Source organism: Schistocerca piceifrons, chromosome 5 (genome assembly GCF_021461385.2).
Source record: "Schistocerca piceifrons isolate TAMUIC-IGC-003096 chromosome 5, iqSchPice1.1, whole genome shotgun sequence".
NCBI classification, from domain to species: Eukaryota; Metazoa; Arthropoda; class Insecta; order Orthoptera; family Acrididae; genus Schistocerca; species Schistocerca piceifrons.
The window spans coordinates 691477514-691502404 of NC_060142.1; the positions used below are offsets into that span (position 1 = coordinate 691477514).

General features: G+C 40.3%; 1 protein-coding gene across 4 annotated transcripts in view; it reads right to left on the minus strand.

The window, feature by feature from the left end:
* Positions 1-24891, minus strand: part of LOC124798422 (retinoblastoma-like protein 1) — a 177932-nt gene that overhangs the window by 9836 nt on the left and 143205 nt on the right. For all 4 annotated transcript variants that reach the window (XM_047261825.1, XM_047261824.1, XM_047261827.1 and 1 more), the window contains 2 exons: positions 15631-15810; positions 13475-13655 (listed from right to left, as the gene is read on the minus strand). In XM_047261825.1, coding sequence (XP_047117781.1) covers positions 13475-13655; positions 15631-15810 — 361 coding nt within the window. The remainder of the gene's footprint in view (positions 1-13474; positions 13656-15630; positions 15811-24891) is intronic.

Sequence of the window (24891 nt, forward strand, 5' to 3'; positions counted from 1 at the left end):
CCAGCAATGACGAAACAAGTCCACTGAGTCTCACCAGAGCATTTAACCTGCAATATTGATGCTCATTCAAATATACACCAGGAAAAGATATCAAACTGGCCTGTGTTTGTAGCAATGATCATCAATGGCAATCCTGACATGAACTGTGATTTGCTGCTTCAAGGTCATCCCAGCCCTGCTGCTGCTTAGACAATCACTCCACGTTCTCTGGTATCCTGCACCTACATGTACATCCACACACTGTATCCACTGTGAAGTGTGTGACAGAATACTTCCCATTGTATCACACATTACTGTTTTTACCCCGTCTATTTGTGTATGGAGAGGGAGAAGAATGAGTATTAAAATGCCTCTGTGCACACTATAATTATCCAATCTTGTCTTCAGAATCCCTTTAAGAGCTAGGAGCTGTAGTATATTTCTTAATATTGGTTCTTCAAATTTTGAAAGTAGGCTTTTCCAGGATGGTTGGCAGCAGCTATATTCAAGGGTCTGACAATTCAGGTTTTCCTGCATTTCCCTCACACTCTCCCAAGAGTCAAATAAACCTGTGACCATTTGTGCAGCACTATTTTGTATATATTCAATGTCTGCTAACAGTCCTCTCTGATATGGATGCCAGTCTTTGGACTGAAGACCACTAGTAGGTATTTCACTGAACAGTTGTGTGAGGTTGTTTTGATATAGATCACCTTAGCCATCTTAAATCTTTGGTATAAATTGTTCCATCTTTATTTTTTGTCTGTTTCTTCCATCTTGACCACAGCTGTAATTTTGATTTTCACATGTTAGTGGTCTGTATTTATATTCCTTCCTCTATATATACCAGTGACAATTAACGTTGGACCTAACCATCGTTTAACTATCACATAATTTATTAGTTGACGGTAGCCTCATGCAGATCATGTAAATTTGTGAACGTTTTTCTTCTTAGAAAAGGTGCTGATTACTTTCAGTTCATTGAATGTTCTGAATTCCCTCAGATTTGCTCAACTTGGGCCATGTAACAGAAATTGTTTACGAAAGGCTTGATATTATGATTCAAGTTCGTTGGAAGTCATTAAGTGCTCTCATTATGGAACAAGGAGAATATAGCCAGGGTAATTTGCGCTCTTCAAGATTTTTGTGCATCTTAACGTTTATGATTTCATATGCTCTGAACTATTGTTGTGCAATGATATAATTTTGCAGGCATATGTTGCAGATACTGCCTGTAAAGTGTATACTGAGGTGACTAAAGTCATGGGATACTTCCTAATATCGTGTTGGACCTCCTTTTGCCCGGCGCAGTGCAGCGACTCGACTTGGTATGGACTCAACAAGATGTTGGAAGTTCACTGTAGAAATATTGAGCCATGTTGCCTCTATAGCCATCCATCATTGTTAAAGTGTTCCAGTGCAGAATTTAGTGCATGAACTGACCCAAGAGTCATGTCGAGCGATCTCGATGGCTATGCCATTCGCTCGAATTGTCCAGAATGTTCTCCAAACCAGTCTGCAAACAACTGTGGCCCGGTAACATGGTGCACTGTCATCTATAAAAATTCCACCATTGTTTGGGAACATGAAGTCCATGAATGGCTGCAAGTGGTTTCCAAGTAGCCTTACATAACCATTTCCGGCCAGTGATTGGTTCATTGCATATAAACACAGTCCACACCATTACTGAGCTGACACCAACTTGCACTGAGCCTTGTTGACAGTTTGGGTCAATGGTTTTGTGTGCCACATCCTAAACCACGTCCTAACCCTACTATCATCTCTCGCCATCTGAAATTGACATTTATCAGACCAGGCCAATGTTTTCCAGTCATCTAGGTTCCAACTGAAATGGTCACAAGCCCAGGAGAGATGTTGCAGGTGATGTTGTGCTGTTAGCAAAGGCACTCGCATTGGCTGTCTGCTGCCACAGCCCATTAACACCAAATTTCAGAACACTGTCCTAATGGGTACAATCATCATACATTCCACAATGATTTTTGTGGTTATTTCAAAAGGTGTACCTTGTCTGTTAGAACTGACAACCCTACAAAAACGCCGCTACTCTTGGTCATTAAGTGAAGCCTATCGCCCACTTAGTTGTCTGTGGTGAGAGGTAACACATGGAATCTCGAGTTATTGGCACACTTTTGACACTGTGGATTGCAGAATACTGAATTCCCTAACAATTTCCTAAATGGAATGTCCCATGCATCTAGCTCCAACTACCATTCCACGTTTAAGGTGTGTGAATTCCTGTTGTGCAGTGATCATCACATCAGAAACCTTTTCACATGAACCAGCTGAGTACAAATGACAGCTCCACAAAGGCACTACCCTTTTATACTTTGTGCACGCAATACTACTGCCTTCTGTATATGTGCATACCACCATCCCATGACTTTGTCATCTCAGTGTATAGTGAATAGCGCAGTAGTAAAGAAGTAATAAATTAAAATATCATGCATGATTTTGAAGTTTCACTGCACCCCATTTTAAGCAAAAGCTAGTTTGTCACCCATCTAAATGTTTATGACGTCATATCTTCTGAACTTCGTATCATACAGTGATATAATTCTCTAGGTACTTCACTGGTATATGGGGATACTGTCTGCAAATTGTGTTGTGAATAGAGTTAGTAAGTTATAATAAATCAAAATGTAATGCCTGATGTAGCACTTTTAACACATAAACAGTGAAAATATAGTAAGTGATAAACTTTTTCAGTTCATCATTTTGAGGTGGCATCAGTGAGAGAAACTTCATTAACACTTGACATTACGTGTAAAGTTTGTTGCAAGTCACTAAATGATATTCTCATTTACTGGATGAATATTGTCCACTGCCTCAAGGCAAACACACGACTTCTAACTTTTAATACTTAACTTACTGTGTTACACTTTTAACTTAAGATTATACCTCTTGCTGAGTAGGTTTTTTATGATAGCATTCAAAATTTTTAAATTCTGTAAATTACACAAAATATTGAAAATGAAATTTACATTGCCCCTGAGAGTCGTTAGATAGGCAATCTTTAAATGGTAATGGATTCTAGGATAGTGGTTTAGTGCTACAGATTAAACTAGAAATTGACTCTTTTCCAAATACAGCATTTAAATCTCCTGCTACAATTGCACGGTCCTCATTGTTTCTGAAGTTCTTCATAATATAGATCTCTTTCTCCCTTCTTCCCTTCCCCTGTGCACAAGTTCCTATTACCGTTAAATGCTCCCAGCTGAATTTCAGTCTTTCATTTAGTAAAGAATATTCTCTTACTTTATCCCTCCCTTTCCTGTCTAAATTGCTATTCCACAATGTGCTCTTTTTGTTTGTCAACCCACTGTAAAACTGGACATAATGCTCCAGCTCTTTTGTGGCTGGGTGGGGGGTAACAAACAGCGAGGTCATTGGCCCCATGATAAGGTGTCAAAAATCAAGGGAAAAACAACACAAACAGCAAGGAAGGGAAAGGAAAACGGGGGCAAACAAAAGGGTAAAAGTAATGTCAGCATAGCAGGAAGAGAAAAGCACAGGAGGGGAGTAAGGGGAAATGAGGAGGGCAGGGGTGCCCCAGAAACACTTAGCATAATGGGACACCAGCACTACCACCGAACCGTTTTGGTTCCCACACGCTGCCATGATCACAACACAAGGGGGCAACACCAGGGGAAAAAGACACAAGAAAATGGAAAACAAAACTTCAGAAAAAAGCATAGGGAAAAGGCATGGAGAACCTGGCTGGTATAGAGGCAAGGCCTAGGCCTGTATAACTAATGCCAACACTAACTGAGGGACTCCAATGCCTAAAACCGAGGACAGATGTACCCATGCAAGAGGCATCTGCTAACACCCAGGACAAAGTAGGTGGGAGGGTATATTTAGTGCAAAGGGGCAAAAGGTGGGGCTAATCCAGCACAATATGGATCACCATGAGGGGAGCCCATAACTACAAAGGGGAGGGTGGCTCACTGTCAAGTAATAAACCATGAGTCAACCCAGATTTGCTGATATGAAGATGACAGAGGATGTTGGATTCCTGCTGGGAAAAGTGGTGGGAAGAACACAGTGTGACGGGAATATCCTTGATTGCATGAAGTTTATTAGACAGTGAGGTACCCTCCCAAGAGTCAGCCCACAACTGAGCAAAAAGGGGTTTGATGTAAAGCCGCAAATCCGCCCCAGAGGTGTCATTGGGATTGTGAGGTAGATGGCGGCCCCCACCCCACCCGAGCCAGATGATCAGCATGTCAATTCCTGGGATACTTACACGGCCGGGAACACAAAGATAATGAACTAAACAAGAAGCATCTCCACAACTGGCAAGAAGGTCGTAGATGGCAGAGACCAAGGGGTGGCGGAAAAAACATTAAACGATAGCCTGAAGGCAACCCATTAAGTCTTTATATAGCAAAACTTGGGTAAGAGGGGAAAGTTTTATTAAACAGAGGTACTCGATAGGATGGCCATCAATTACGCAGTGAACACCCCACATGTGGCAATCAGCAAGACATGGCATTCTGTGCCAACAGAAGACATGAAGGCATATCCCACATGATCGGCAGATTTAGAGCCATAGGTGTAAAACACAGTGGCATCCTGAAACTCCCATAAGAACATTTGGAACATACAATGGAACACTACTGGAGCGATGGAGGCTTTCAGAGCCCAGAAGAGATCCACTTGAGTTTGGGGCCAAAGAAGGCATGGAGACGAGGCCAAGGAGGGGAGACGGAAATCACGGCAGAGAAAAGTAAGGCAGAGCCCAACTGATAAACCTACCCGAGAGGCAAGCCATGAAAAGAATGGAATAGGAGGGGTGAGCAGAGGAAAAATGGGTAGCAACTGCATATGAAACAAGGAGCCGGGACCACCGAACCAAAAGGGAAGGGAAGGGATCCCAGCATGAACCAGAAGATTATTGACAGGGCTAGTGCAAAAGGCACTATTGGCTGAACAGATACCAGGATGGTGAACTGGGTCCAAGAGGAACAGTGTGGAATGGGCAGCTGATCAAAAAACTTGCAACCATAGTCCAGATGAGACAGAATGATGCCCAGTAAAGGGTTGAGTGAATTGTACCCCAAAAGGTGTGGGCTAGAAAGCAAAGGACATTGGGTTTAGGAAAACAGCCAACCTTCAGATGATGGATATGGGGCAACCAAATAAGCTTGTTGTCAAAAACAAGATCCAACAAATGTAACTGGGGGACCACAGTCAGATGCTGGGCACTGAGGTAGAGCACAGGATCAGGATGGACCATAATACAGTGACACAAATGTGCCACCCTTGACTTAAGGAGAGAGAACTTTAAACAGTGCGAGAGTGTCCACGTTAATGAATGCCGGATGGCATCATTCCACAGAGGCCACCGAGGTAGAGCTAGTGGGGGCTAGTCAAATACATAAATCATCCACATACAGGGCAGGGGTGACCAATGGTCTGACAGAGGCCTAAATCCATTAATAGCAATGAGAAAAAGAAGGACAATTAATACACAGCCATGTGGAATGCCATTCTCCTGGGACTGCAGAGAGCTGAGAATGGTGCCAACCCAAACTCGGAACAGCTGGTGGGACAGAAACTGGTGAATAAAGGTCGAGAGGGGGCCACGAAGACACCACTCATGGAGCATAAAGAGGATGTGATGGCACCAAGCTGTGGCATAGACCTTATGAAGATAGAAGAAAACCGTGACAAGTTGACTGTGCTGAGAAAAGGCCCGCCGAACTGCAGTTTCCAATCGAAGCACATGATCAATAGGAGATCGACCTTCCCGAAAGCCGCACAGGTAGGGAGATAAAAGGTTCCGAGATTTGAGGACCCAATTCCAATTGAGCCGACGAGCCACCATCTGTTCTAGTAACTTACAGGGGCCATTGGTCAGGTTGACTGGCCGTTAACTATCAAGAGCAGCCCTCTATTGAGAGGGGAGAATGCCTTGGAACCAAATATGGTTAAACATCCACAGGAAATATTATCATTGTGGAGAAATAAGGTGCTGAAGAAACTGGTTATGGATGGAGTCAGGGCCAGAGGCTAAATAGTGTGAGAAAGAGAGGGCTAGAAATCTCCCATTCAGTGCAGAGTTCATTGTGGGATTCCTCCTGAGAAGGGGTAAAACATAAGTGGGAAGCTTCAGCCCACTGTTTTCAGAGGAGGAAGGTGGCTGAAGAGGAGGCTGAAACTGATGCTGTCACAAAATGCATCACAAGGGGTTTAGCGAAAACTGATGGATCTGTACAAAGGTATGTGGAAGGGCAAGACACGGAATGCAAAATAACCTTTGAGGGTATGGAGTGCAGCCCACACCCTTGATGAAGGGACAGAAGAAACTAGAGGGGAGAGAAAATGTTCCCAACACACCCACTTGCTCTGTTTGATAAGTAACGGGCTTTGGTGCAAGGACGTTTAAAGGTAATAAGATAAGCGAAGGACGGGTGCCATTTAAGATATTGCAAAATGTGACTACTATTGCGGATGGCAGTGGCAATGGCCACGCTCTACTACGGAACTGGCCGACAGCGAATGGGGTCTGTCAAGTGTGGAACGGTGATGCTGGCAGTGCAGATTATCCTATTGGATACATCACGGACGACTTCCTCAATATAATCTGACGAAGAAGGTGTAAACATGAAGTGGAAAGTATATAGATGCTAATCAGCATGAAGGAAAGCTCAGTGGGATAATGTGGTCACCAGGAGGTGGCAAGGGAGTGAGAGAATCAATGGGAAGTGGTCACTATCACAGAGATTGTGTGTGGCAACCAGTGTACAGAAAGAAGAAGGGGACGGGAAGTGAGCGAAAAATCAATGGCACAGAAAGTGCCATATGCAGCACTAAAATGAGCAGAGGAACCATGATCCATATCTATAGGGACCAACATGCAAATGCCACCAGAAGCTCTCAAAGGGCTGACCCAATTCTGACAGAAAGCACGGAACCCACTGAGGGCCGGTGAGTGAGTATAAGTAAAATGAGATTCCTGGAGAACAACACAAGCTGCTGAGTAAAGGCAATAAGGGACTGCCAAATCTGGGAGGTGATGGTAGTATTCATTACAGTTCCACTGAATAAGCACAGAGCAGGTATCCATATGGGAGGCAAATGGGATGGCGCCAATTGTGCCACCAGGTCACCACCGTCACCAATGACGATGGGGTGACATCCCTAAATAAGAGGTCAGGCTCAGGTTGCAAAGGGGGAAATGGAACTTCTGGGGGGCACCAGGGGACTTATGTTTCTTTTCCTTTTCTTTCATAGGTGGAGGCAGGCAGGGCACAAAGGGAGAGCAGGTTTCCCCGAGATCTGGAAACCTTGTGGCACAGACTGTGTGTCCTGTGGCCTGAGAAATAGTGGCGTAGGGGCCCTGGGAGGGAGCCCTATCACTGGCAGGCACTGAAGAAAGGGGACACTCCTTTGTCCAGGGAGGGGGGCAGGGGGGGGGGGGGGGCTGCACCTGAAGGGGAGGGCATGGTAACCACTGGGGAAGAGGTGAGGGGGACAGGACTGGGGTAAGGAAAAGGGAAGAAAAGACTTAACAGAGGCAAAGGTGGAAGTTGTCGACACAGAGTGAAGTTGATCATATTTCTGACAAGCCTCAGTGTAAGATGAATGATCAACGGACTTTTACTCCTGTATCCTGGAAATCTGTTGAGCAGGTTTTGCGTGCATGCATGTGTATGTGTGTGTGTGTGTGTGTGTGTGTGTGTGTGTGTGTCAGTTGTGACAATTAACACAGATGGCCCACTGGGGATCCCCTCATGGAGTAGGTATCCATATTCACCACAGAGGATCCACCGTACAGCGGAAACACATGTGCCCCTAAAAACACCTCATGAATGGAGGGGGAGGGATATACGGCTTCATGTCACACTGATAACACGTAACCCTGACCTTCTCCAGGAGGGTGTCTCCCTCAAACGACAGAATAATGGCGCCAGTGTCGGTGCAATTGGTCTTATGACCTTTCTGAGCATGTTGAACAAAATGAAAGCCTCGATGTTCTATGTGTGTCCAGAGTTCCCCATCAGTTTGAAGGATGAAGTCTCTACAAAAAAAAAATGACTCCCTGAACCATATTCAAACCACGGTGTAGCCAAGATGATCACAAGCATGAAGGGTTGCAAATCGGATGGCAGAAGTAGGGAACCTGACCACATGTTACTATTTTCCACAAAAAGTAACAGCTTTGTGGCCGTATCAGGCCAGGTGGTGAGGAAAGTGTTTCACCCCATGCCATTGTGCCCGGCCCACAGGGTCATTAGAAGTAGCATTAAATGATCCATTATGAACTGAAGAAACGACCATAGAACAACAGCCAATGTTTTGGAGCCCGATACATTTCAGACGCAAAGCATGTGCCCCAATACCAACCATTCCAATCAGGGACTCTCCCCATGGGTACCAACAAGCCATAGCAAGGACTATCCGGCACGGCAGCTGTTGCCAGGAGTTCCAATTCTCCAGAATGACAAGCAACCACTCCTAGGTATACATGGGAAGGCAACAGCTCAGGCATCAGACGTGTGATCCCTGTTTCATCATGGTGCTCAGCCAGATAGTGTACGTAATGGCCCCTCTACACAGACTGGCTACACATGCTAGTGACCTAGGGGTGGAAGGGGGTTACAGCATGGAAGGAAGAGGGGAAGGAAGGGGGGCAGAGGAATCCACACTGTAGAGTCTAGAAAGGAAGTTCTTCCCCAAATGGCAGACACTACGGAGAGAAAATTTAGAAGTGGAGGTCAAACCCCAAAATAGGACCAAGAACACCAAAAAAGGAAAGACGAAAAATGAAAGGTCATGGGAACAAAACCTCAACGAATACAGGAAACTAGGTGGACAGCCAGGTCGACGGAAGTACAAACACTGAGAGACGGGACAGAGGGGAAGAAGCAACGATGGGGAGGGAGAGCACGTGGAAGGAAATGCAGCCTGGAAAGGAAGAACGGGCTGCATTAGCTCGGGGCCTCCTGGGTGCAACGCACGAACTCACAAAAGAAACATGAGCCCCCTGTGTGTCTGTTTCTTGGTTTCTGTGGTCATGACAGTATTTATTTTATACTCTTTGAGAATCAATCTAATTCGATTTCATTTAATCCTAGTCCCTGTACATGCCCCGTGGCCATATTTACTACATATGCCAATCCTTTCTTCATATATCATTTTTTATGACTGGTCTTGTTTCGAGGCTCTGTGTTTAATTTATCTGGTTCAATAATATTTAAAATAAACTGAATAATTTTTTGTGGCATTTCTAAATGTCTGAAAAACTGCTCTGGGTAATTTTTAAGCTGTTGTTATAGCTGGTGAAAGTAGCTGCAGTGTGAATGTTCTGCATTCAAAGAAAGGGTGCACTGTCCTCTTTCTCCTTGCTGATATATTTTTTGTGTGAACAAATCAGTAATAGTTATCAGAGAACGTAGAAAATTGCTTTTCACTTCATGTAACAGCAAGAAATCCATTCACTCAGGGAAAAGACTCCCCGCAAGCAGCAGTATGCCTGCACAAGCAGTAACGTGATAGAAACATGTGGTAATGTGACAGCAGCAAGTCGTGAAGTGCCAGCAGTGTAAATGTAGCCTTAGAAACATTCTGGAAGGAATCGGTAGCATAGTTACCACTCTTCAAAACGAAACTGACCACAGATGGGGCGATAAAGAGATGATGAAAGGAGAATAAGAGCTTGCTTAACATCAAAATTGGAAACAATACAATAGTTGGAAGATGTGCTACCCAGGGAGCAAGACTACACATGATGGCCAATATAAGAAAGATATCAAAAGGAGGTTTACATTTAGAGAATGTAATTGAATAGATGTGAAATGTGGACAACTGGAAATCCAAAGAAGAAGCTGAAACCTTTTGAAATATGGTGCTTTGAAGACGTGTAAAAAATTAAGTGGACAAATGTATGAAATGGAGAAAGTTCTAGAAAGGAATAGTTGGTGAAAGATGTCAGCAGAAAACGCTTGCTAGAAGAAGGGGCAGGTTAGTACAGGATCCTCCAAGGCATACATGAATAGTTAACCAGGTACTAAAATGAGCATTAGAATGGAAAAAAAAGAGAGAGACCACGATTAGAATATGCAAAACAGATTACAGTAACTGTTAGGATTAATGGTTATGTCGAGATGAAAAATCAGCACAAAATAGAAAAGATGGAGGACAGTATCACCAGTAGAATTACTGTGGCATTATAGAGGAATTCATATTAACATGCAAACTGACACAGTACAGTAAAACCTTACATTAGTGAACCAACTCTTCTGACATTTCAGCTTTTAACAAATACTTACAACAATACATTTTTCAAAAAATGGTGCTCTATGACAAAATCCAATTTCAATGAACAAATAGAAAACATACTGCATGTTGAAACCTTTGTGATAGAAAAATCTCTAACAGGTAGTGATAAGATGATGATTAAGACTCACTTTCACAAAGATCTGCCATGGCTCTGCAAAGGCTTGATAAGTGTCTGGAGTTGCTTCACCCCCTTCAGTTGTGGATGAGTTGGTTCTAACACTTGGCATCAATATCTTGTCCGGAAAGGAAGTAACGAATAAACTACTCTTCCGGATTATTTTTTAAATATACAATGAGTTCCATGAAAAGTTTTTGGTGACAATACATACTTTAGGGTTTGTGATGGTAAATTAGTACAGTAGGAATTTTCCCATATTTTTAGCTTGGCACAGTTGACAGTCAGACACCTTTGAGAAACAAAAGAACCACCCGCTGTGGCACATCATCAATAACAATTGTCTGCCTCACGTTATATTCTCGCCAAGAGAAGTCGGATGCATTGTTAGTTTTGTGCGAGTATCCAAGGATTCTAAATTTACAATACTTACATTTGCATCAGTACTGTGCATTTTTATTTAATAAAGCCATTATACTGAATCAGTATTCAGCTACTTGTAAGATTGTCAGACTATAGAGCAGTAAAATTTTCGTGTGTGCAGTGAATACGTTTTACAAACAGAATGGAAGTGTGCCTAAAACAGCAAAACAAGATGTGACACTGATGACCTACCAAAAACTGGACACTGTAAGGAGATAGGAAAAATGTGAGAACTGAAAATATATTATGAGTAAATTTAATATCGCATCTTCAACTACATAAAAAACAAAACAACTGCTGGAAAAATTTATGACACAATCTTGCTTCATCTAATAATTTCCGGGTATGCAGCCGGATCCCGTCGACATTCTGCCACGATATTTCGGCCCAGAGACGTCCGGCCATCATCAGGTGAGTACACAACTACTGAAGAGCCCAGGTGCAGTCGCGGTATTTATGCCCTGTGAATGTGGCGCTGCATATATTGGCCAGACGACAAGAACTATCCATGAACGATGTATAGAACATGAAAGATACACCCGTCTGCGGCAACTGTCAAAATCGACAGTAGCAGAGCACTGTATTTCTTTGGGACATTCAATGGAATACAATGGAACAAAAATTTTAGCCCCGGTTTCCGGGGTTCCGTAATCAAGGAATCAGTGGAAATACGTCTTGCCAATAATCTTATAAATCGTGACAACGGCTTTCAGCTGGATAAAAATTGGAATCCTGTTATTAAAATTATACAATCACAGCGGAATCGACAGTGTCATTCGATACTCAATGACTAGATGAACCTTTATTTCCACCACCGAGGGCAACACGTACAACTCGGCTATGCTGCGCATGTCAACACCTGACGCATGCGCTGTAGGATGCCAGTACATTTCACATGCGCGAGATTCGGCATAAATACCGCGACTGCACCTGGGCTCTTCAGTAGTTGTGTACTCACCTGATTATGGCCGGACGTCTCTGGGCCGAAATATCGTGGCAGAATGTCGACGGGATCCGGCTGCATACCCGGAAATTATTAGAAGAAGAAATACGCCGGGAAAATTTCAGAAGTCATAATCTCGCTTCAGTTAAAAGTTTAGATGCTAGGCAAATTTTAAAAAAACTTAAGTTAGAAACTATGGATGAAGCTTCGTATAAGTGGTTCAGCCCTAAGAGCAGCAGAGAAAAAGCCAATAACAGGGCCTATGAACATAGAAGAGGCCAAATCTTTCCCACAAGGAATTTGGTCTACCTACAAAGAAGTCTTTTCATCTCAAATGAGTGGTTTCATAATTTCAAAATTTTTCATGGCATCCAAAAGCTATACGTTTCTGGTGAAATAAAATCTGCTGGTAAGGCTGCTGCAAATGAAAACTAAACACCATTTCAGAAGCTTGTTGATGGGCATAAGTTGTCCCCTTACCAAATTTACAACTTTGATGAGACTGGCAAGTTACGGAAATGGTTGGCAAATTCAACAGAATTCAACACTGTGCAAATGCTTCAGGTGATCATAAATTGCCTTTCTTTATGGCTGGGAAATATTAAAAGCCTAGACCTCTAAAAACCCATATGCCAGTTATTTATGGTGCACAGACTAACGCCTGGAGGAAAACTGAGTAGTTCAAAGATTGGTTCTTTCACTATTTTTTTTTTCCAGCTGTGGGAAAAAAAAGACTACCTTAAAATTCTAAGACAATTCTCATTCCTAATAATCTTTCCTAATAATTGGCGAGCTCACCCTCCAGAAATGGAGCTTGTGCTACGTAATATTTTTTTCATATATCCTCCTGTGTTACATCACTAATTCCATGTATGGACTGGCGGTCACAGAAAATTTCGAGAGCTGGTACAGAATAATGTTTGTGCAGAAGCTGCTAAGTTCAGACTGCAGTGTCAAGGAGTTCCAGTGCAACTTTCATGGCTGCTAATACTTGGACCTCTGTGAAAAATACATCATTGCACAGGCCCTGGATAAAATTATGGCCTAAACAGGTTGAAGAAGCCGAGATGTGATACCATAAAGTGTTTTCAACCCACAGGAGGCACCAGAAACAGAGTGATGAAGAAGATACACCTGCAATGGACGTCTCTTGGACTGAGGCTTTAGAAGCCTTAAAAACTTTTTCGAAATTCGCTGAAAGTAGCCAGCAATACAATGCTTCTAGAGTTATGAATTGGCACATTGTACAAAGTTATTTGTGTCAAATAAGAGCTCTGCAATGATGCAGAGTGATCAGGAGAAAATTTCAGCTAACCTGTCAGTGCTAGATACCAGCCTCACATATTCCACACCCTCAACGACATCAGGCATCTGTGCTGCTCCTAAAGACTGTGATTCCAACTGAACTGCAATTCTTGGTAACAATTTTTATTAATTATCTTGTGCATTTATCTCCCCTGTGGTTTTTAATACCTTAACAACTACTTGTTTTTAAAAAACTTCTCATCGCCTTGTTCTTTTCCTTCTTTTCTTTTCTTTTCTTTTTTTTTTTAAAATCAAGTTTTTATAAAATGACCTTGATAATTGAGCTAGATTATCAAGGTCATTTTAGGAAAGTAACTTCTGGAAAACATTTATGTTCACTTGTAGTTAATTTGCTAAAATTAAAATGAACTTCATCTAACAAAACTCTAGGTTCAAGTTACCTTTGTTTTCTGCGTCTGTAGGTACTGGACTTGATGTACTGGACGTTCCATTGCTTGAAGACCCAGAACCTCTCCGTTTTTTTGATGACAACAGCACACTTCGATACACATGAGAAGATGCTTGAGGTTGAAAACGATAGCATCTCATTATTTCTGTGAATGTTTTGTCACTCCCAGACACCTAGGAAACACACAGAGAGAAGTAAAAACAACGAATTCCAAGACAGAAATGAACACTAATTGAAAATTTAAAGAATAAATACTTAAATATTTTTAAAAAGACATTGGAAAGTAGGATCACACAAATGTCACGTCACTTGAGATAACTTCGTCAGCAGGAAAGGAAATAGCAGTGGACGGATGTTAAGGAATATACGAGATCCCAATGAAGCAGAGCTAAAACAATTAATTTAGCATTTAGTAAAAAGAGAGTGTTTAAGTATTAAACTATAATTTTCAATTGCTTTAATCATCATAAATGTGGTAGTAATGCAACTGTTTTCCTGTTAGTGGTGTGATGTGTCATCTGGGGCAAGATTTTGATGCACAAATATGAAAACTATGTGCGAAGAAAGTCTGCCCCCCTCGCCCAACAGCTGCTCCCCTGGGTGCACAATTTAAGAGTGGATGGAAGATACAGCTAGCTACCACTCAATCAAATTTTTAATTTTGGTTCTTTGTGAACATACTGTTTTTTGTGACCAGTCCCAGGTTGAATTTCTACTGCTGCTTTTATTACAGAGTTCCAAGAAGACAAAGCATGAAATAAGATCTTCTTCTGTAAGGCTAAGTTCAGCTAACACTATTTTTTCTAAGTTTGCATATCTCAGGTATTCTCAAACTCCAGTAATCCTTTACTGGACGCTGTATTTCTTTAATTATCCACAGTGTGTATGCATTTCATTTTGCTAAAGGTTGCTCCTTGAACTGCACGTAATGCTGCTGGATGCTTTTCCCATTGAATGAATGGGTCTGGCCATTCATTTGATTTCAGATATCTATTTTGGTGTGGTTTGTATCAACTTTTTTCTTAATACACACTTAAAACAGTCCAAAAAGACTGCAGATTATCACAATCTGATATTGTCTGAACTCTGAATATTAAAGTCTTAAGGACAGAATTATTCTGGGCAGAGTGGGGAAAACTTGCTCTAATTAAAAAAAGGTAAATATGTGTGGACTTTCTGTATATGGAATGGCTCTTGTCCAAAAATGGCAATTTCTCCATTTCTGCAATCGGCAACAAACATTACAATAATTCATCTAACTTTTTCATCTTCCTTTACACGGCTCCCAATTCTTTCCAAAGCAGGATCTCAGAGAATTTTGTAACAAGATGACTCAATACATTTCTTTTTGCCAGTGATCAGTTCAGTCCCTCCAGAGTCTCTCACAATTCCCTGACTTTTTCAGTACATTCAGTTTCCGTGGTCTGAAGAATATTGCACAGATAATGCCACAACAGGCTGCAGACACATGAACGAATGCTTCATGCTCTGATCTCTTCTTCCTCTAAGAGTAAATAAGTACTAAGTTTTGCATCAACAGTGATTTTTGTAACAAATTGAAACATATGCTTCATATAATGAATCTTCTTGATGACAGACTTAAAGAGTACCGGTAAAATTCAAATCAGTTCTTATTTTCTGAGGTTTGCTTCATGTGAGTAACACAGTACTGGGCTTGTGATTGCCTTTTCTTCTTTAAGCTTAGATCATCAAGAACTTTATGTGGTAATGATAGTGATGTAGTTAAATAAAAACATATTTAAAAGCACCACTTGCTGTCCAATCTAATCAAAACAGTTTACACGACCCTTCAGAGGGGCTGGCAGTGGCAAAAAGAGATTCAATAGAAGAAAAGACAATTTTATTTGTTTACCAAGGTGGAGGACATGATATTTACATCACATACTTATATTTTTAGTTTGTCCTTCTGCAGTCTCCCTGTCATACTTGATATCTGTCTTTTACATTTATTATAATGCAAATGCTTACAGTGCCATCCCTTCCACAGACATATCTAACTTTGAGTCCATTATTTGTCTATTACATTGTCTCACAACATTACTTCATCATATTCTCTATTCTCATTCATAAGTTACTGTCATCACTCTGAAAACTATGTAACAGACAAATATTTTTGCATACACTTACCTTACACATGACATAAACAGCACACATAAGGATCTGATCAAGATGCCGATCTTGCATGAGATCTGTCTGATGAATTATTGAATGTTCAAAACATGTCCAAATCTTTCTTTTCAGTTCCTTATCTGAGATATCCAACTGGGTGCAAAGCTCCTGCATGCGAACTGATGCTAGGTGGTAAAACTGGAAATAAGAACACTGTATCACAGAAGTTGAAAGAGAATAAATGTTATGCAAATACAATTTATAGGCAGTTCTACTGTTTACAGATAAAACAGAAGAAAACTGATGCAGAAATGAAACACGCAAAAAATTAAAAATACTGATGAATCCCAAAAATACAAGCTTTAAATAAGTTCACTAAAATGCCAACATCAGAATAATGATGGGGACTAGATATATGCACAGACATTGACAGATAAGAAAAGTTACTCCAAATCCTGTATTTGTAGATGTACATGATACACAGGAACTGAGTGGAAATAACAGCAGACAATCACCACAGATTCAAATCTGTGGATTATACTGATAATGAGCTGATGATGAAATTCCATATGGAGGAAAAGAGGTGTTTCAACAAATTATAACAAAGAAGTTAGTAATACACAAGGCACAAAATGGAGACAAATGAAACACTGCAGTATTCCATAATGAGAGACAGCGTTGTCACCTCTATTGGGTGCCAAACTAACAGGTTTCACTCAGCTTTCAAAAACTGCATTTTCTCACAAGATGTATTCTATTATTGAGTCACTTGGGTATAACACTTACAATTCTCAATCTATTTACTCCACCAAATGTTTCATAGAAACATGTGCAAACTGTAAGTACCACATAAAAATAAACTGTAAGATTACTTTAGTGCAGGACACCCAAACATTACGAAAAGTAAAATGAGAACAATATTTCATGTGCAGATGATTAGGTGTAATAATAGAGTGGCAAGGAAACTCTAGCAGGTTGCACCAAGTATATCAAATGTGTGTAACGTAATTCACTTATCTTGATATCTGTTGGTGAAAACAGTTTTAAACATCTTCAAGAAGAAAATAACAGTGCACAATCTGACACCTCCAGCTCAAAATGTCATGCAGACTTATAGGAGTATAAGTTTTTCAAGTTAATAATTTAGGAGTAAAGTAGAAATGTTGAATCAACAGGTACACAAAACAGAATGAAAACTTTGCTAGCTTTCAGATGAATCTTTTAATGAGCTTTTCTGTGCAGCTACATAGTGCCAGCTGAACACACAATGCTGGGACTGCCGTTCAGCAAGTAGACTGGAGTGCCACTCCACCCTCTATCCAACAGTCTCTCATTCCTGTGTCCTGTAATCCCCTCCCAATCCACTCATCCACGTCGTAATCATGTTCTGTGCAAACTCACTGGCTCCGGTAGCATTCTCATCCTGTGCAACTGCTGCCTTTCCCTCATGCATTCCTATCCTGCACATGTGCTGACTACCTCATAACCATCAGCTACCCTTCCCAAATAATATCATCTTGTTGTATAGCGATAGCTTTTTAACATAAATTGACACACACATCAAAAACAATTATATTTTCACAAGTTTCAAGCAATATCCACTACAGATAGCAAACTGGTGAAACTTGTATAAAAATAAAAGAAATTAATTAATAAACTCTGTATTTTGCACTAGATTAGATTTTGGTTAGACTATGTGCACTCCACCTCCAAGCTCGTGTGCAAGAATCAACAGATGTGGTCAACAAAGTGTTGATGACAGGAGTTGCTGCTGAGTACTGCAGACTTCAACAGTGGGTACATGAGACATAGAAGAAAATTACTCGCCCATTCAGTGGTAGGCACATTTGGTGAGAAACCAATGTCCAACATTTGTAGTTCTACTCACTGCACATCAAAGAACAGAGGCAAGTATTGGTAAAAGAACATTGGTGTTGGGATCTCAAAATATGGTTAATGATCACCTAGGCTGGTGAGCCTTGGCACACCTTCGTACATGCCAGTGGAAGTGTGGACGTACATACTTAAAAATACAAGAAATGAACACAAGAATCGATGCACTCCACTTGCCTACACAACATAGTTTATCTTGGTGGCAGAAATATTCCCATGTGGAGAATGTTAACACTGGATTAAGCGATATAATTTACAAGTCTGCCGTCACTATGCACCAATGAACGAAAGAGCACCTGGCAAACAACAAACCTCCTCAAAGCTCCTGAACTTTTGCCAGTGGTTTGAGGAACATGCTTCCTCAGGGGCTTGAGGATGCTTGCATGCCACCTCAGTACCACTATCAAATCCTTTTTATTCACCTTCTAATCACATTCTCAACCCTCACAACATCCATATCCAATGCTATGCTCCTTCTCAGCTCATTTACAGTTCACATTTTTATGCATGCAGGGAAGTTAATCCTAAACATAGCCTTACAACAAATCTCTTTAGCCCATCAGTGGTAACACCCACTTCGTCAAAGGGAAAGTAACCTGTGACACGTATGACATTTTATTCAGCCCATCAGTGGTAACACCCACTTCGTCAAAGGGAAAGTAACCTGTGACACAACCTGCGGCATGTATGACATTTTATTCAGCCATTTTACATCAGAAGAACTATTAAGCTCACAGTGTAAACAAACAGATATAGGCAGAGTTTTACTAGTAACAATACCCTGTTGCAGATCTGATCTCCGTGACTTGTTTCATCATACTGGCATATAACACATACATATACTATACTGATTATTTATTCATTTGGGTTTGCTAAAGTACTTCACATATTTTTGGATAACACAGGAGCTCAGTACACTAATGATGTTGACACTTCTCGTTTATGCATACTTTTATTGGCAGTGAACTATTGTTTTGTATAATATGATAAGTTCTGTAAACTCCCTCTGTGATACTTCACAAGAGTATGGAAGATACAACAAAAATTTATTCATAATTAGTGATTAAATACTGTTGCTTATTTTCTGTAATAAGTTAGGACTAGATAGTTACTATATGCAATATATTCTTATGCGGAATTTCTTCAATAAGATACTCTTGTTAAGATAAATTCTCCAAGAAACTTTTAAAGCTACGAGAAATAATTTCTGGCTAGTATTTACACTCAGGAGAATGCCAGTGCTGCTGATAGACACCCATAAAAGTACATGCACTATCCTAGCTTTCCAAATTAATTATTTCTTTCTTCAGGAGGAGAGAGGGGTGGACTGGGAATGGTGAAAAAAGATGTACAAGTCACTCACACCCCAGGGTGAGAGAGACCCACTTGTTATGTGTTGTGAGGATAATGGGAGATAAGATGAGGAGGTCGATAGTACACTGGTAATAACTGTGCTAACTCCAGTTTAGAGACAATGAGTAAAAAATTGATTACGAGAAATGAAAGGTCCAATTAAGCACTAGAGAAAAGAAAGGGGAAGAGGAAGAGAGGTGGGCAGGGGGAAAGTGAAAGAAATGATACATTGATCAGGAAGGAACTAATAGTTCCAAAAGCTAATAATAGCTTTTTTCACTTTTAAATGTGTCTTGTTGGCAGTAGTGGAAATGAACGCAAGTACTGGCCAGTCATTCTGTGTCTTCATTATTTTATAGTTTTCTCAAGTGAAATTTAGTTTTGATGGAATCATATACCTGTGCATTAATACATGTTAACATGAAAAGATTATGATAAAATTTCAGTGACAATAATATAATTATGAAATAGAATTTCTGGGCAGTGCTTACCTTCTGGAGAGACGTCAGTACTGCTTACAAAACATACAAAATTACATACACTTTCCTAGCTTTTTGGAGAATGGCAGGTCACTCCGACTTAACAGACATGGATAACAGAAAGGGGAGGGGGGGGGTCAGAATGCAGGTACGCACCAGAAGGCCTCATCACAAAAGGTGAGACCCTATGTGTTTATTGGCAGTACTCATATTTTTTCTAAAGGTAACTACTACCCAGTAATTGTGTCTCAGGCGAGGCCCATACCCACATTTTTTCTAAAGGTAACTACTACCCAGTAATTGTGTCCCATAATTCTATTATTGTCAGTGAAAGTTCATTACAATATTTTCATGCTAGTATGTATAAATGCAAAACTGTACTATTCTATTAAGAGGAAAATTCATCTAGAAACAATAAAATTACGAAGACACAGAATGGCTGGCCAGTACTTACCTCCTTCAAGTATTTTGTGTCCTAACAGCAACTACAAGTACATTCTTGACTTGAGTAAACAATTATAGTGAAACCTCAACATTTACACTTTTCAAGAGACTTTAAAAAATGATGTAAAATGTGGGGAAATGTAAAATATGGGAAATAACTTTTTAAGTAGTAGTAGTAGTAGTAGTAGTAGTAGTAGTAGTAGTAAAAATTATGTATAGGCTCCCTCCTTGCATTTTTTTATTTTTATTTATTTATTTATTTATTTATTGTTCCGTGGGACCACATTTAGGAGAAGTCTCCATGGTCATGGAACGAGTCAATACATGAAATTATAACACGATTGTAGAAACACATAAAATGAAACAAGTCGTTAGTTTAAATAAAGAAAATCAAGAATGTAACACTGGAATTTGCTTAATTTTTTATCTCTTCCAGGAGCTCCTCGACAGAATAGAAGGAGTGAGCCATGAGGAAACTCTTCAGTTTAGACTTAAAAGTGTTTGGGCTACTGCTAAGATTTTTGAGTTCTTGTGGTAGCTTATTGAAAATGGATGCAGCAGAATACTGCACTCCTTTCTGCACAAGAGTCAAGGAAGTGCATTCCACATGCAGATTTGATTTCTGCCTAGTATTAACTGAGTGAAAGCTGCTAACTCTTGGGAATAAGCTAATATTGCTAACAACAAACGACATTAAAGAAAATACATACTGTGAGGGCAATGTCAAAATTCCCAGACTATTGAATAGGGGTCGACAAGAGGTTTTCGAACTTACACCATACATAGCTCGAACAGCCCGTTTTTGCGCCAAAAATACCCTTTTTGAATCAGAAGAATTACCCCAAAAAATAATACCATATGACATAAGCGTATGAAAATATGCGAAGTATACTACTTTTCGTGTTGAAATGTCACTTATTTCAGATACTGTTCTAATGGTAAATAAAGCGGCATTTAGTTTCTGAACAAGATCCTGAACATGGGCTTTCCACAACAGCTTACTATCTATCCGTACGCCTAGGAACTTGAACTGTTCCGTCTCGCTTATAACATGCCCATTCTGTCTGATTAAAATGTCAGTTCTTGTTGAATTGTGCGTTAGAAACTGTAAAAACTGAGTCTTACTGTGATTTAGCATCAAATTATTTTCCACAAGCCACGAACTTACTTCATGAACTACATTATTTGATAATGTTTCAATATTACACACAAGATCCTTCACTACCAAGGTGGTGTCATCAGCAAACAGAAATATTTTTGAATCACCTGTAATACTAGAAGGCATATCATTTACATAAATAAGGAACAGCAGTGGCCCCAGCACCGACCCTTGGGGAACGCCCAATTTAACAGTGCCCCATTGGGACTGAACATCATTACCACTCTCAATATTGCGGAGGATTACCTTCTGCTTTCTGTTCTTAAAGTAGGAGGCGAACCAATTGTAAGCTACTCCCCTTACTCCATAATGTTCCAACTTCTGCAGTAATATTTTGTGGTCAACACAGTCAAAAGCCTTCGTTAAATCAAAGAAAACACCTAACGTTCTCAACCTTTTATTTAATCCGTCCAAAACCTCACAGAGAAAAGAGAATATAGCATTTTCAGTTGTTAAACCATTTCTAAAACCAAACTGTACATTTGACAGCAAATTATGTGAATTTAAATGCTGCAGTAACCTTGTATATACAAGCCTCTCGATAACTTTAGCAAACACCGATGGCATAGAAATAGGTCTATAATTGTCAACATTATCCCTGTCTCCCTTTTTATAAAGTGGCTTCACTACCGAGTACTTTAATCGGTCAGGAAACCGACCACTGCTAAAGGAAAAGTTACAGATATGGCTAAGTACTGAGCTAATATACGTGGAACAATACTTCAGTATTCTGCTAGATACCCCGTCATATCCATGAGAGTTCTTGGTCTTTAGTGATTTAATTATTAACTCAATCTCCCTCTTGTCAGTATCATGGAGGAGCATTTCAGGTAACAGTCTCGGAACACTTTTTTCTAAGAGCGCTATATGATTCCCTGTTGGGACTATGTTTCTATTTAGTTCACCTGCTATATTCAGAAAGTGATTATTAAGTACTGTACATATATGCGACTTATCAGCAACACGGACATCCCCACTACGCACTGATTCTATATCCTCGACCTGTCTCTGCAGACCAGCCACTTCCTTTACGACTGACCATATGGTTTTAATTTTATCCTGAGACTTAGCTATTCTATCAGCATACCACATACTTTTTGCCTTCCTAATAACTTTTTTAAGCACCTTACAATACTGTTTGTAATGGGCTGCTGCATTTAGATTTTGACTGTTTCTAACGTTTTGATATAATTGCCACTTTGTTCTACAAGATATTCTTATCCCTTTAGTCAGCCACCCAGGCTGCCTGTTTGTGCTAGTACCCTGTTTTAAACGTTCTAACGGACAGCAACTTTCAAAGAGCACGAGAAAAGTCTTGAGGAAAGCATTATATTTATCGTCTACTGTATCAGCACTATAAACATCTTGCCAATCTTGTTCCTTGATAAGGTTTACAAAAGTCTGTACAGCAACTGGATCAGCTTTCCTAAAAAGTTGGTAACTATATTTAACATGTGTTGAAGCACAAAAATCTTTTAGACTTAAAATTTGTGCATCATGATCTGAAAGGCCATTCACCTTTTTGCTAACAGAATGCCCTTCTAATAATGACGAATGAACAAAAATATTGTCTATGGTTGTTCTACTTTATGTATGATATTTGTATGTTATAGGCATCAAAATACTCATATGTGGCTTGTTTATTGTCCAATAAAGATTATCTGGATTTATTATTACGTTTACCACTGGTGTAACTGGAACTAATAACTGTGGGAAGTAGAAATGTTTGACTTAATTTCATACATCATAATCGATGATTTTGGTAAGCCTGCTATTAGGGCAATCATTATTTAAGTACTTAAACACTACACCAGTTATATATTTTCGCCATCTTGGCACGTTACATTTCGAGTATTTATTCTCATTGTCAGGTTAAATATTTTCATAAGTATTTTTTGTGATGTTTGCACATACATTGTTCTGTATCTCTTGTACTGTAGTCGTCATTTTGAGGTTATAAGGTACTGTGCCTCCTCCATTATGCAGAAAACCACAAACATGGTAAATCATCATGCACATTGTTTGTGAAACATCACAAAAAAAGCTTAAGTAAATATTTGCACTTGACAATGAGAATAAATTCTCAGAATGCATCTTGACAAGGCACATGGAAAAAAAAACAGATAATTGGTGCTATGCTTCGTTATTTAAACGAAGGTGGTTAATTCAAACCAAAAACATATGAATGCATGGTTTTGCAGTGATATGTACTGATAAAATGCAGTGTCCGGCCATGACAAGTGGTTTAAAATTCACAAGCTTTTGGCCAAGTACTGCTTGCCCATTTCAAGAGGTGACTGTCTTTTGTTATCTGCTACCATCCTCATAGTCACTGGTGCATGGTCCATCACCATAAAAGGTAATGTTTTCGTTGCGAGCCTGCCATACTCGCTTCAACTTTCCGATGGCTGGGTCCCACGCTAAGCTTAGCTGCAAGTCATCAACTTTAGTGAGAGCGTTGCCACAAATTTTTACCTCTATCGCTTCATTTATTACGCTATCCCAGAAACTATTAATCCGTGTAATAACAGATGTCTTGTCAAATACAATATAATGTCCATTCAAATGCCATACAATGTCCAATGCACTGAAGGCGAAAGCATCTCGTGTTCTACACAGCGCTGTTCAACAGCACACATAGTCTGTCCGACATAAAACTGTCCACAGCCACATGGTATTTTATATACCGCTGGCGTCCTGAGGGCTGCAGTGTCTTTCACAGGCATCATGAGCTGTTGAATTTTTCCTGGAGCCCCGAAGACCAAATCTATTTTATTCCTCTTTAAGAACCGGCCAATCTTCCCTGTTACTGAGCCATAGAACTCTTGCTTTTTTCTGTCCTCCTTGGGGTCCTTCTGCTTACATGTCCTCAGAAATATGGCTTGTGAAATATTGTGGTGATTGTAGCCATTTTCCTTGAACACTTTCCATAAATTGCTCAGTTCCTTTGGCAGGTTTTCAGCATCTGAGACAACTTCCTCTCGATGCACGAAGGTCCTCGGTAGCTGTTAGTGTGCAGATATCGGTCCACGTGGGTTGAGTTCTGGTAAATAATGTGGCTCATACATCCATTTGTTTTGGGTGATGAGGATTCAAGGAACAGCAAAGCACCACACATCTGTATCTCCATCCTGAACTTGATGTTGTCATGGATATTGTTGTTGTGGTCAGAGAATTCTCCCAGCTTTTCATGTACATGAGGCCAGAAAACAAACGTGTCTTTGATCTAACGATAAAAGCGACTAGGCTTTGCAGGAGCCATGTTAAGGGCAACGTCCTAAAAGTAATCCATAAACACATTATCTATTACTGGAGTTTATCGGCTCTTCATCACAATGCCATCCATCTGGCTAAAATATTCTCTATCATACAAAAAATACAACGAGGTCAGAATGTACTTAAATAACTGGGAGAGCAGATCTATAGAATCATTTATGGGAATACACTTGAACAATGACACCACGTTAAAGCTGCCATAATATCTCCTTCTCCAAGAGAGAGGCATTTCATCTGACTGATCAAGTCAGTCGTACTCTTGATGTAGCGCACACGGTGACCAACGTGTGGAGTAAGGAGGCTGGCCAAATGTTTCGAGAGTCTGTATGCCTGTGATGCAACGGTGCTCATGATTGAACATAAGAGTTGCATTTTTCTTATGAAACTTTGGACGGTCATACACTGTAGGTGGTCTAAGTGACTGAGGGAGGAGATTTTTAATGACATTCTCTTCCAGTGAAGACCTCTTGAGAAGCTCAGACATCTTCCTCATTATTATTGTGTCCCTTGGTAATTTTCGATATGTCTCCTGCTACAGCATTAACCGAATCTTTGGATCATAGTTGGCTTGCTCCATAATGACGGTTATATTGCCCTTGTCAGCTGGCAGGGCTACAAAGAGAGGATCGTTGCAGAGTTTGTTAAGACCATTACCCTCACCTGTTGTCATGTTAA